The sequence below is a fragment of the Protopterus annectens genome, chromosome 8.part1 (assembly GCF_019279795.1).
Source record: "Protopterus annectens isolate FY-2018-M chromosome 8.part1, PAN1.0, whole genome shotgun sequence".
Lineage (NCBI taxonomy): Eukaryota > Metazoa > Chordata > Ceratodontiformes > Protopteridae > Protopterus > Protopterus annectens.
The window spans coordinates 364,176,578-364,189,327 of NC_056742.1; the positions used below are offsets into that span (position 1 = coordinate 364,176,578).

The 12,750-nt window shown below is 43.6% G+C and overlaps 1 protein-coding gene across 1 annotated transcript in view; it reads right to left on the minus strand.

Annotated features, from left to right (window-relative positions):
• Window positions 1-12,750, minus strand: part of MBTPS1 (membrane bound transcription factor peptidase, site 1) — a 1,726,871-nt gene that overhangs the window by 150,514 nt on the left and 1,563,607 nt on the right. Inside the window, exon 20 of the mRNA XM_044081940.1 lies at window positions 9,888-10,019. Coding sequence (XP_043937875.1) covers window positions 9,888-10,019 — 132 coding nt within the window. The remainder of the gene's footprint in view (window positions 1-9,887; window positions 10,020-12,750) is intronic.

The following is a 12,750-nucleotide window of genomic DNA, read 5'->3' on the forward strand; positions in this document are numbered from 1 at the left end:
CCAGTCTGACTCCACTAACCTCTCAGACCCCTTCATGCTCAAACCTGTCTCTATTAGTTATATTAAAACTCTCCTCAGTAAACTCAAACCTTGTTCTCCCACCCCTGATAACCCACCTCCCCAAATTCCTTAAACTTGCTGCTAACTCTATTGCCCTTCCTATCACCATTCTAATCAACCGCTCAATCCAAGAATCCACTGCTCCCTCTATTTGGAAGCAATAATACACTATCCCACTACCTAAAGGAGGTAACTCCACAGAGCCATCTAACTTCGGTCCCATTGCTATTTTTTCTCCCCTCTCTAAAATTCTTGAAAAGTGTATCTATTCTCAACTACTTTCTCATCTTACTCAAAACAATCTTTTAACCACCACCCAGCATGGGTTCAGACCCAAACACGGTACTAACACTGCACTCTTATCCTTCTCACATACAGTAGCTAGGCCAGAGACAATAATAAACTTGTGTCCTGCCTTTTCTTAGATCTCTCAAAGGCTTTTGATACAGTCTCTCACAACCTTCTATTTCATAAACTTTCTCAGCTGAACATTTCCATCCCCACTCTTAATTGGTTCTCAAGTTACCTGTCCAATCGCCTACAAGTAGTTAAATGGCTAAATTCCTTCTCTCCCTTTCTGGCAGTTCAGACTGGTGTTCCTCAAGGCTCAATTCTCGGTTACCTCATTTTCAATCTCTTCACCAATGACCTACACACTACCTGTAACCTCTCCTCTATCATTCAGTACACAGATGATTCAACTTTGATCTCCATTTCTGACTATCAACAACCTCCACCATTCCACCCAAACTTCATTTCATTCTGTTGAGAAGTGGCTCACCAACAATCAACTCATCCTGAACCCCTCTAAAACTAAGCTCTTATTATTCCTGCCAAAAACTCTAGCCTAACACAAATCCAGCTTTCTCTTATCCTCTCTAAATGGCACCATCATAAGACCAGACTCGCACACTAAACTCCTGGGTGTCATCATAGATGACCAGCTCAAAGTAGACCTCCACATACTTCATTCCATAAAGAAAACACACCAAAAACTAGGCCTGCTTTACAGAAATAAATTCCTGGCCCCCAACTCAAAACTGCTGCTAGCCCAATCCTATCTCCTCCCTGCCCTCTTCTATGGCCCCCCTCTATTTTCTAATCTACAAAATAACCTGCTGGCAAAGCTTGACCAAACCTACAACAAAACTGCTAGATTTGTCACCAGCAGCTCCTATAAATCCCATCAGTGCACAGCACTCACAAAACTACATTGGCTTGAACTCCCACACCTTCTGGCCAAAAGTCAGCTAATCCAAGCTTTTACAATTCTTACTTCTAACTCTGACTGTCCATCTCTATCCAACCTGATCTCCTGGTACACCCATCCCCGTTCCCTGAGCAGCTTCGATAAACAGTTGCTTCAAGTCTATAGACCCAATAAGAACATAGGTAAATTACTCTATAAACACTCCATTCCCCTTATTGGGAACAATCTTCCACTCCAAATCAGAAGCCATACCTCCCTTTCTAACTTCAAACATGACCTGATACTGTATCTCCATAACAACCCTATATGTACCTGCAACCACCCTACTTAACCCCTCCCTCTCCCTATACCCACCTTACCACTACGTCTGATCTATAAGACCTTTCCTACTTCTATAACTTACTTTATCTATATGCTCTCCTTTCTACACCTTCCCTCTAGATCACTTCATCCCTCCTCTACTACTTTCTTCTTCAGTACCATATCTCTTCCTCTGATCGGAGGTCCCTTGTACATACACATTTATATTTTTTACTCCTGCACTAGTTTCTTCCTCAGATCTGAGGCCCCCCCTGCACATACACAATGTCTCCTTCTAGCCACTAATCTAATAATACCATATTATTTTCAAATTATTACCTATAACCTTAATTCCCTTACTGCATACCTCTTGGATTTATTATCGTTGTTTTTCCTTTTACACCCTTATTATTATATTTTAGCTATGTTTAATTCCATTGAGTACATTATTTTTTTTTAATCCACTGTATTCATGACATTGTTTTGCTCTGTATTATTGTAAACTTGTCTCTACTTGTATGTCTGTCTGAGGCTTTTCCCTTCGGGTCTCCACTGAAAAAGGGTAAATTCTTACCCAGCTGCACCAACCCAGTTAACAAATGCATAATAAAATAAATATTCCTTTTACAGGAAAAATGTCACTCAAGGTGTCTGAGTATGTACAGAGCACTGCCAGACACTTGAGGGGAAACTAATAAGTAGACCCAGAAAATTTAAGGATGAAGTATTTAGGCAGATATTCTGAAGTTAAAAAGAAATCAAGCAGTACTTACTGAAAAATAAAGAATTAACTTGTCAAGAATGATGAAAAGAGGTGAGTCGCACGAATGGCTACTGCCTGGCTACTGCTAACATTGGTTTCAGCACAGCTTCACTCTGTTGGGATACAATACTCCTTTGCTTCTTTTCTCACCAGAAGCAAAATGTTAGCACCAATCTCAAGAAGAGAAGCAGGCCACGGCCTGTTTGGTGAGCCACAGTCTTGTCCCAGATGATACAAGGGTCTGCAGGCTTGTAGCCTTTTTGTGGTAGATGCCTCCAACAGTAACCAGACCAATCAGGTATGTTAAGCACAGACACTCGCTCTCCAACCAGAAAGAGTCAGGAATCAATGCACTCTGCTCCTACTCTCACTAGGATCAGACTATAAGCACAGATTCCAAGCTGTCACCTATAAAGCAGTTATTAAGCTTTCTGGTGATCAGCAGTCCTCAGGAAATAATACACTATTCTATTGTACTTTTACTATGTTTAAAAAACTGGTAAATATAATGCTCAGGAACTATTGAACTATTAAATTGCTAGCAAAATAAATGCCATCTTCTCCTGCCTGCCACACCAATTATAGCCTGTATTATAGAATCCCTTATTTTATTTTTCTTAATTTTTATAACACATTGTGGTAACCAGCATATCCAGATGCACTATCCCCAGTTTAACATCCCATCACAAAGCACCACACATCCTGGTTATCCTATCAAGTACCACACCTCTTGGTCATCCTATTGCCAATCAAACTGTGACAGCTAACACATTCACAGTCAAACTCCTCACCACTATCTTGCAGTATACCCTTTACTAAATTCACACTTCCAGTTATTTGTTACCTTAAAAAAGGAAAGTTGTGTAAAACCTTACTATAACCATAGTTGTCCTTCTCTTTCATGTTGCAGTATTCTACATGTGGGTTTACCCTTCTTTCTTTCAGTTCGTCCAGACAAGAGTCAAAAGATTTTCAGTCCCTCTAGGTGCGTCGGATGTCTGACGTGGCAGCAGGAATGTGGGCCATCAAAATGTGACGTCTGCACACACCCGCCCTCAGAACCTAAAAAGCCCCAATCAGAGACAGTCCTATAAGGGCATAGCCTGTCCAGTGTCACCCAGGAGAGCAAGTGCAACCTGATAGAAGGGGAAGGAGGGAGGAAAGGAATACTGCAACATGGAAGTGAAGGACATCTATGGTTATGATAAGATTTTACACAACTTTCCTATATCCTTCTATTCCAATGTTGCAGTATTCTACATGTGGGTGAGTACCAAAGCTGACTGAAAATTGGGTGGTAGCCTAGAAGAGGTTTCTAGGAATCCATGCAGGATAGCCCTGGCAAACCCTGCCCTGGCTCTGGAGATATGGTCTAGCTTGTAGTGTTTGGTGAAGGTGTGCACAGAGGACTAGGTGGCTGCCTCAAGTATGTTGTTGGTATCTAGCCCTTTAAAGAAGGCTCCAGAAGAAGCCATTGCTCTGGTGGAGTGGGTTTGACATTGCTCTGCAAGTCTTCCCATGGTGAAAGTAACAGAAGGTAATGGCCTTGGAGATCTAGGCCGATACGGTCGGTTTTGTCACCACTTTCCCCAGAGCCCTGGGGTGGAAGGAGACAAACAATTGGTCTAATTTCCTAATGGGCTTGGTTTTATGTAGGTAAAACCTAAGTTGCCTGTGGACGTCTAGGGAATGAAATACTCTCTCACTATCCCCCTGCGGGTTGGGGAAAAAGGGAGGCAGGTGAATGGCCTGGTTCAAGGATAGGTTATTCACTAATTTGGGTGTGAATGATGGATTGGACTTCAGAGTCACCCTGTCCCGGTGGAAGACTAAGATGAGTTGTGTAGCCATAAGAGCTTGCATCTCTGAGACCCTTCTGGCTGAGGTCAGACCTACCAACAAAACAGTTTTCCATGTGCAGATTTTTATGGGAGCCTTGTCTGCTGGCTCAAAGGGGGCTAAAGTGAGTTTCACTAATACATACTTAAGGTCCTGTGGGGGGGGGGGGTTCCTGAGTAGTCTCAAGTGTAGTATCCCTTTGAGAAAAAGTTTAGCTGGAAGTCTGGATGCAAGGGGAGGGTCCATAGGTAAACAGGCAGAAATTGCAGACAAATGTGCTTTTAGAGATGAGTAAGCCAGCCCTGTCTGCATTAGTTCACACAGGTAAGACATGATTAGAGGAATGTCGCTTTCCAGCAGGGCCAACTGTCTTTTATGATACCAAACAGAAAAATGTTGCCACTTCGAAAGATAGGATTTTCTTGTGTTGGGTTTCCTGGCCTCTTGCAGGACATTTAGCATGTCCTCGTCGTACAGGTGTATGAAGGGGATCAGAATCCCATCAACCACAGGGTGAGCTGCAGGAATTACCACTGTGGGTGGATGAGTCCACTTGTGCTGTGTCAGCACGTCCACTGAGGGGGGGTAACTTGTGGTGATTGCCCTTGGACAAATGGAGGAGGGGGAACCAATGCTGTCTTGGCCAGTAGGGAGTCACCAGCAAGATTTTTGGAGAGTCGTCCTGAATTTTCAGCAGTACCACCTGAATCAAGGGGAAGGGGTGAATGCATACAGAAATTCAAATTCCAGGGCATTGAGAAGATATCAGTTGCTACAACCTTGGGGTCAGGTGTCCTGGTGCAGTAACCAGGGAGTTGCCTGTTTATGGAGGAGGCGAACAGTTCTATTTGAGGTATACCCCACCTGTGGACCAGATTCAGGAAAACATCTCTTTGAAGCATCCATTTGTGGTTGTTTGAGATGGTCCTGCTTAGGTGATCTGCCTGGGAGTTTTGCAAGGAGGGTATGTAGGCTGCCTGTAGGGTAATTCCCTGTGAGGTGGCCATATTCCACACCTGCAGAGCTAGTCTGCACAGGAGGTAAGATTTTGTCCCTCCCTGTTTGTTGAGATACCACAGGACTGTGGTGTTGTCCGTGAATATCTTGAAAGGGCCTTTCTCTAGATAGATTAGGAAGGCCTGTAGAGCGAGGAGGATTGCTCTAATTTCTCTGATGTTTATGTGTTCTAGTTTGTGTCTGTCATTCCACAAACCCTGCACTTTTCTTAGTCCTGTGGTTGCTCCCCATCCCAGATCTGAGGCACCCGTATGCATAGTCCAGGAGGGTGTGGGTGCTTGAAGAGGGAGGCCTGGGTTCTTGGTCACCTGATTCTCCCACCATCGCAATTCCTGCTTCAAGCAGGGAAGGAGAGGAACCCTGAACTCTAGGCGATGGGAGTGTTGATTCCACACTGACCGAAGATACCTCTGTTTCATAATCTGCAGTCTTGCTAAGGGCAACATGGGTATGGTGGCTGCCATGCAACTCAGAAATTGTCTTGCTGTCAATTCTGAAGCTTGAAGGGCTTCCAGTAGGTGGTGTGACAGGGACACCACCTTCTCTGGTGGTGGGAAGGCCTTCATATGGTCTGTCCGGATTCTGCAGCCCAGGAAGACAATGTTCTGTGCAGCCCAGGAAGACAATGTTCTGTGCGGGCTCCAAGTGAGATTTTGGTAAGTATACAAGGAAACCCAGAGACTGCAGGAGGAGCAGAAGGGTCTGGGTGTGAAGAAGCATCTTCTAATTGGGTGCCTGAATTAGAAGGTTGTCTAGGTAGGGGAATATTTGGATGCCCTTTGTCCTGCAGTAAGCGATGACTGGAGCCAGACATTTTGTGAATACCCTGGAAGTAGTGGAAAGCCCAAAGGGCAAGGCCCAAAACTGACAATGTGATGAGCCTGCCAGAAATCTGAGATATTTCCTGAAAAGTGGGCTTTACTGGTATGTGGAAGTAGGAATCCTTTATGTCTAGGGTTGCCGTAAATCCTTGGGGTAGGAGGAGGGGGAAGAGGGTAGGAAGAGTGAGCATCCTGACAGAAGGAACTTTAGGAAGTCTAGGATAGGTCTCCATGGTCCATCTTTTCTGGGTACCAGAAAAATTCTGGAATAGAATCCTTTCTTTTTAATTCTGTAGGTGCTTTTTCTATAGTGCCTTGTATTAGTAAGGTTTGCAGTACCTGTCTTAGGAGGGGTAGCTGACTGGTGGGAGGCTGAGGCATGCCCAGCCTTGTTGGGGGGGGGGGGTGATCCAGGTCATAAAGTAACCGTTCTGTATGATGAACAAAACCCATTTGTCTGAGGTAATGAGAGACCACGCAGGGAGACAGTGAGAGAGACGGGCAGACAGGGGGAGGGATGCAGGAAGAGTGGGAAGAGAGATTGGCAGGCAGTCAGACACTACCTGCCCTACCTGGAAAGAGAGGCCTTTGGCTGGAGGAAGGAGAAGCTCTAGCTGGAGGGGGCTGTCTTCTCGGGGGTTTCCTGGACCTAGGGGGAGCTGAAGGCCTAGAGGCTTTCCTGATGAATTGTATCTTGGCCAGGTAGTTCCTGTGGAACTTAGGGATGGGCGAGACTAGCAGGTGTTTCAGGTCCTGCAGTTCCTTGCCTTTTTGTTGCAGGGACTTAAAGAGGTCAGCCACTTCTCCACCAAACACGGCAGAGTGAGCCAAAGGAGCATTGATAAGTTTGGTCCTGAAGTCGTCAGGGAGGGGCTGAAGGCGCAGCCAAGAATATCTTCTTAATGCAGAAGCTGATGCAGCTGACCTGGCTGAGGCGTCCGCTGCATCATAGCTGCATCTTATGGAGTGTCTAGTCACCTGAGAGGTGAGAGCTAGTAGAGAGGTCAAGCAGGCTTTGGCTGCACAATTTGGGATGTGGGATGTCAGCTAATTTCTTAGTGGCCTTGTCCAGTAGTGCTAAGGAATACTTGGTCATGTGAATTTGGTATTTAGTGGCCCTGAATGACAAGGTGGCAGAAGTGCATATTTTCTTGCCTAACCTTTCCATTGTTTTACTGTCCTTGTCAGCTGGAAGAATGGTAGTGGTACAGAGCAGCTTGGATGCCCTTTCAGTAGGAATGGAGATAGTGGTTGGGTCAGCTGGAGGGCATTTAATCAGAACTTTCTCTGTCTCAGGGACTTTGTAGAGTCTATCTGCTCTCCGAGGGGCTGGAGACTGGGAGTCAGGGTTGATGGGAGCAGAGGTAAAGGCATCCAAGAAGGCCGGCTGGATGGGGGGAATAGCAGAAGGACTAGGGTAGTCCATCTCTATAAGGTCATAACACCTCTTTTGTGCTTCCCACTTAAAGTGGTCTTTCATCGTGATGACAGTCTTCCCAAAGGATAAATCTTCCACTGGGGAGTCAGACTCAATAGGGCCTTCTTCTGGAGATCCATATCCTGGGGGGGGGGAAGAGATCTGGGAGGAGTAGGACAGAGAATCCTCTGAGGAATAAGACACTTCCTCCTCCTCCAAATGTTCTACCCTCCTTTCAGGAATTAGAGGTCTAGGACTTAGGAGGGGAGGAGCAGTGGTAGGGGCCCCTGTAGTAGTACGCCTAAGGGCCATGAAGGCATTAAATAAACTCTGGCTGAAGGTCAGCCAATTGGGCATACTTTCATAACCAGGAGATAAATGTTTGCTTTTTTTTTTTTGTTTTTTCTTAAGAGGCCTAGCTGGCATCTGGCTGGGCGAAGGATTCAGGTCAGTCATAGGGATGGCGGCTGCAGAATCCGACGTACCCACAGAAAGTGCTGGTCCCCCCACCCAGAGTCTAAGGTAGACACCGGTAAAGCCTCTAAAGACATGCCGTCCGCTCGAGAGTGGGCGGCTTCCTCTGAAGTACCCACTTTATCTACACTGACGGAAGCCAAATCCTCGGTCAAACCGATGACTGCCACAGACTGAGGAACGGTCGGTAGAGGCGCAGCCAAAGAAGTCGGCCGCAAGGTCTTGGCCCTCTTTTCTGGTGGTTCAGACAGGGTGTTGGACGCGGCCTGCATCCCTAACACTATTTGTTTTAGTCGTTGGTTTTCTAGGTACAGTAAGGCCTGAAGACGGCAACGTAAGGTCTTAGGGACGAAAGACTGACAAATTAGTGCAGTTCTGGTGGTAATGTTCCCTACCTAAACAAAAGAGACACTAATCGTGGGTGCCTTTGTGGGGAATGTGCCGACCACACTTACACTTACCCTTTCTGGATGACATGAACAGACTATATGAAAAAAAACAGTAGGACTGAAAGAATCCCCAATGGGGTACTTAACTGAATTTATCTTGATCCACTGTCCGTGAGAAGCAGGAGCACCTGGTGTACGACTGGCGGCTTAAAGGTTCTGAGGGCTGGTGCATGTAGACGTCACACTGATGGCCCATGTTCCTGCTGCCATGTCAGACGTCCGACGCACCTAGAGAGACTGAAAATCTTCTGAATCCTGGCCGGACGAACTGGAAGGAAGAAGGGTAAACCCACATGTAGAATATTGCAATATTGGAATAGAAGGACATCATCAGTGTTACTTCATAATCCAGTGCTAATTTACTATCCAGTACAAATATCACCTCCACCTGCATCTGGGTAACTATCCTGCCTTACTGCTTCACACTGATTTCCTGTGTTGACATTGAATATATTCACCATACCTTTCACCTTCATCTGACTCTACTTTTATCAAAAGCTAGCACCAAATCTTCCAACATCTAAACTTCAGAATATCTACATCAATAGTCATTCCATTTCCTTTCTAAATGCATGCATCACTTCCTACCATCATCTACTAGCATACCATCCTCAAAATTCTTATTTCCCACACCCATCACCACCCCATCTCCAACCACCATTCACTTTACATTACATCTTGACCTTATAATTCCAAACCAATACATTACCTAAAAGTCAGGTAATCAAGCCTACAAATCCAATCACTGGTACACTTGCACTCATGCCCACGTTGGTGAAACCTAATGGTCCATTTTTCACTATCTCTATAATCCTTACCAAACTACAGTGTTCTGCGGCTATATATATATATATCCCAATCTGGGTCCCAACTTTAAGGAAAGCACCCTGTCCAGCACTAACAGTTCAAAAAGAAACAAACAAGCAATAAAATAAATCCAAACAAGTTCCAGAATACAATTTTGGGTATAAAGTTTATTAACATAAACAAAGTCCTTGTAATAAAGCCAAAGTCCACTCATGGGTAGCATATCACACCCCTAATATTCTTATACCCTCAGAAACCTGTGTAAAACCTTCTATTACTAAAGATGAGGACATTCTACTACTTGACTGCTGACATGGGTGGCAAGAGAAAATACATTTAACCAACCAGCCATTTATGCCAGTGGACTATACCTTTTTACCATATCCAATGTTTTGCTAAAAAAATCATAGTGTTCCTTGCGACAACAGTAAGAGTTTTAGTAGGCAATACAAAGTAATTGGCTAGGTATACAATGTACATTTATAAAGGCAGCACACAATAACGACATTTTACATTCATATTCCTAATACACAGGATAATAGAAAAATAACACCTAGCCTGTACACTCTTAGCTATGAACATCATTATGCAAAATACATTTGTGTATTTGAATACATTTTGGTCTATCTACTAGACTTCCTGACAACAGTGAAATTATACAACCGACATTCCACTTTTTGATTGTAAATAGATGTTATGTATGAATTTATTAAAGTACAACATGCTTTACCTTCCATTCTCTCAGGGAGAGGATGATCTGTTACAGGAGCAGACTTCTGCCTACTTTCCGAGTGACTCAAACTTGATGGCATCATTCCATAGGATGTATACTGCAGGAGAGAATCCAGCAACCAAAAGCAATCTGTTGGATGGGGTGTACACTTTGGTTAATGTAGGAAAATTATGAGTGACCAAATGCAAGACAAACATCATGAGCTCCCCTTCCCCTCACCACAAAAAGTCCAATGAACCTCCTCTATACAATTTACAGAATGCATCAGTTAACTGACTAGTATGTCGGATTCCATTCCATCAGCATCCCAAAACTGCAGAATGAAATTCTGCTTACAGCTGTGCTGAGAATCTTATTCAAATAAAACAGTGCAACTTAACAGTGAAAAAGTTACTTCTAGAAGACCATGCCTGGAAGATCAATTAGAATTTACTTTAAATTCAGTTTAAACCTTTTTTCTGAGATTCCACTAACTTGAACTCTCATGCTGACATTTCAAGAACTACATATCCTCACAAAAACAGTACATAATTTCACATTAATTTTAAAGACAAGCTGAATGAACCACCCATATACAGAAAGCGTCAAGGCTAAAGTAACTTGATTTTGCCTACACGCTAAAACACTAGGATGAAAAAGATAAGCACACGATGAAAGGAAAAAAATAAAGACTATGAGTGTGTGTCTGTGTGTGTGCATGCATGTGTGTGTGCGTGCATTGCCCTAGGGAAAATGCTGGGATGCACAGTTTCCTCAGTTCAAAGCCACAATTTGTGGATATATATCTAACAGCAAGTGCACGAGAGACAGAAAAAAGTCAACATCAGTGTTGTTAAATAACCTACATAGACAAAATGGTGTAAAGGGAGTCACTATAAATTTAGGTGAGAGAGAGCTGTACTGCCCATTCAAAATCTCAATGTCTGGCCCAGAAAAATCTGTGACACAATTAGCAGTGTCCCAAAATACCCTCTGTATCTTTAGGAAGAGCCATGAGGCACAAGAACATTGAGTATTGGAAAATCAAAAGAGTAGGACAACAGAATAGTGACAGATCTCCCAGATAAATGAGGAAACGCGCATGCATGTTGTTCACTGGGGACACTGGATAATCACCTCCATGGCTGTTTAGTGAAGGGTAATAATTGTGCAATAAGTAACTTAACAAAGGGGACATTCACACTAAGGACAAGACAGATTGGATGGAAAGAAGGTCCCAAACAATAACAATCAAACCCATTCTACTATTAATATAGAAATAGGGAAGATTAGAAACAAGCACAATATATATTATATCAAGAAGTACTATATTGTGTTCTTGTCAATAAGTTAAGAAGACACAACAGGAGCAAACATCAAACACTGCCAAGTAAAATTAAAAATCAAGTGCAAAGCTTTCTTTTTTAAGACGCGCTTCTTACCAACACATGAGTTTTACTACTGATACATTAGAAACAAAAGTTATGTGCTAACCATAATGATGCATTTGTGTTGTCCATTTTCTTCCTTCCTCAACCTATATGTCATGGATCCAACCTCGGATCTAACTTCGGGGACTTCTAAATACTTGGCGCCATAGCTCATGCTCCTCACTTTACCAATAATCCTCCTGTTCAGCTAGAATGACTTCACATCAAGTTAGCCCTCCATTTAGCCAACATCCCTGGCTATAGTACAAAAAAATGTAGAATCAAACATTATAACCAATAAAATCCAAGATGGACTGCATGAAAGAAAGAATTGGAAAAAAGGACTTAAGCTCATCAACAGTTGGGCAATATGACACAACCCAGGTTCAACTAGCAGACCAGGGAAGGGGTTAGCGGATGGAAGGTTCAGGATGGACAAAAAACAGACAACACAGATGCATCATGCTGAGTATGCAACTTTTGTATCTGATATTGTCTTTCTTGTCTGTTCCTCAACTGATAAGGCAGAGACCCCAGCTAAGAAACCCCTCAAAGGTCCTGAAGGATATTCCAGAGTACAGTGGAGCCAAACACGTCTCTGTTTCTAGAAAGTATGTCCAAGACCACGTGGCAACTCCATAAATGCCATCTACAGAAGCTCTAGACCAGAAAGCAGAGGATGTGGCCACAGAGGATGTGGCCACAGATCTAGTGGAATGAGCCTTAGGAAGTTTATGAAGAGTAAATCCATTTTCCGTACAGACAAAAGGAATGCAATCAGTGAACCATTTGGCTAAAGTCACCTCTGAAACTGATTTACCCAGTTTATCTTTTGAAAAGGAAACAAACAGCTATTTTGACTTCCTGAAAACTTTTGTTCTGTGGAGACAGAATCGAAGGTCTCTATGAATATCCAAAAGGTGCAGCATGTATTCTCGTTTCCTGGAAAGATTTGGAGAGAAAACAGGAGGACGATGGACTGACTTACAGGTGTTTCTGTATTCACCTTAAGCACAAAAGAAGGATTAGTATGGAGAGACACCCTGTCCCTGTGAACAGATATGGTGGATTAGAGGAAAAAGCCGGAGTTTTGATACCAGTCTGGTTGATGTGATCGGGACCAGACAAAGTTTCTGTTTTGGAAAGCCATGTTCACCCTGGCAGCTAGTTCAAAGGTTCATAGGTTTGGATTGATATTAAATCGGCGAAAACTCACTTCAATGAATGGCATGTCATTGGAAATGCCGCTCATCGAATTCTGCTCTTGTGGGGGCCTGTGCTCACCACACCCCCCATTAACTATATACACCAACTCCAAGACTGCACTACAGAGGGGAAAGGGCAAATTTTCCGATCTTCACTGTACTGCGAACTCAGTATGAATGGTCTGTCGAATGGCATGTTCAACATAAGTGCATCAAAAATGGCATTTGCTGAACAGAATTTTCGAT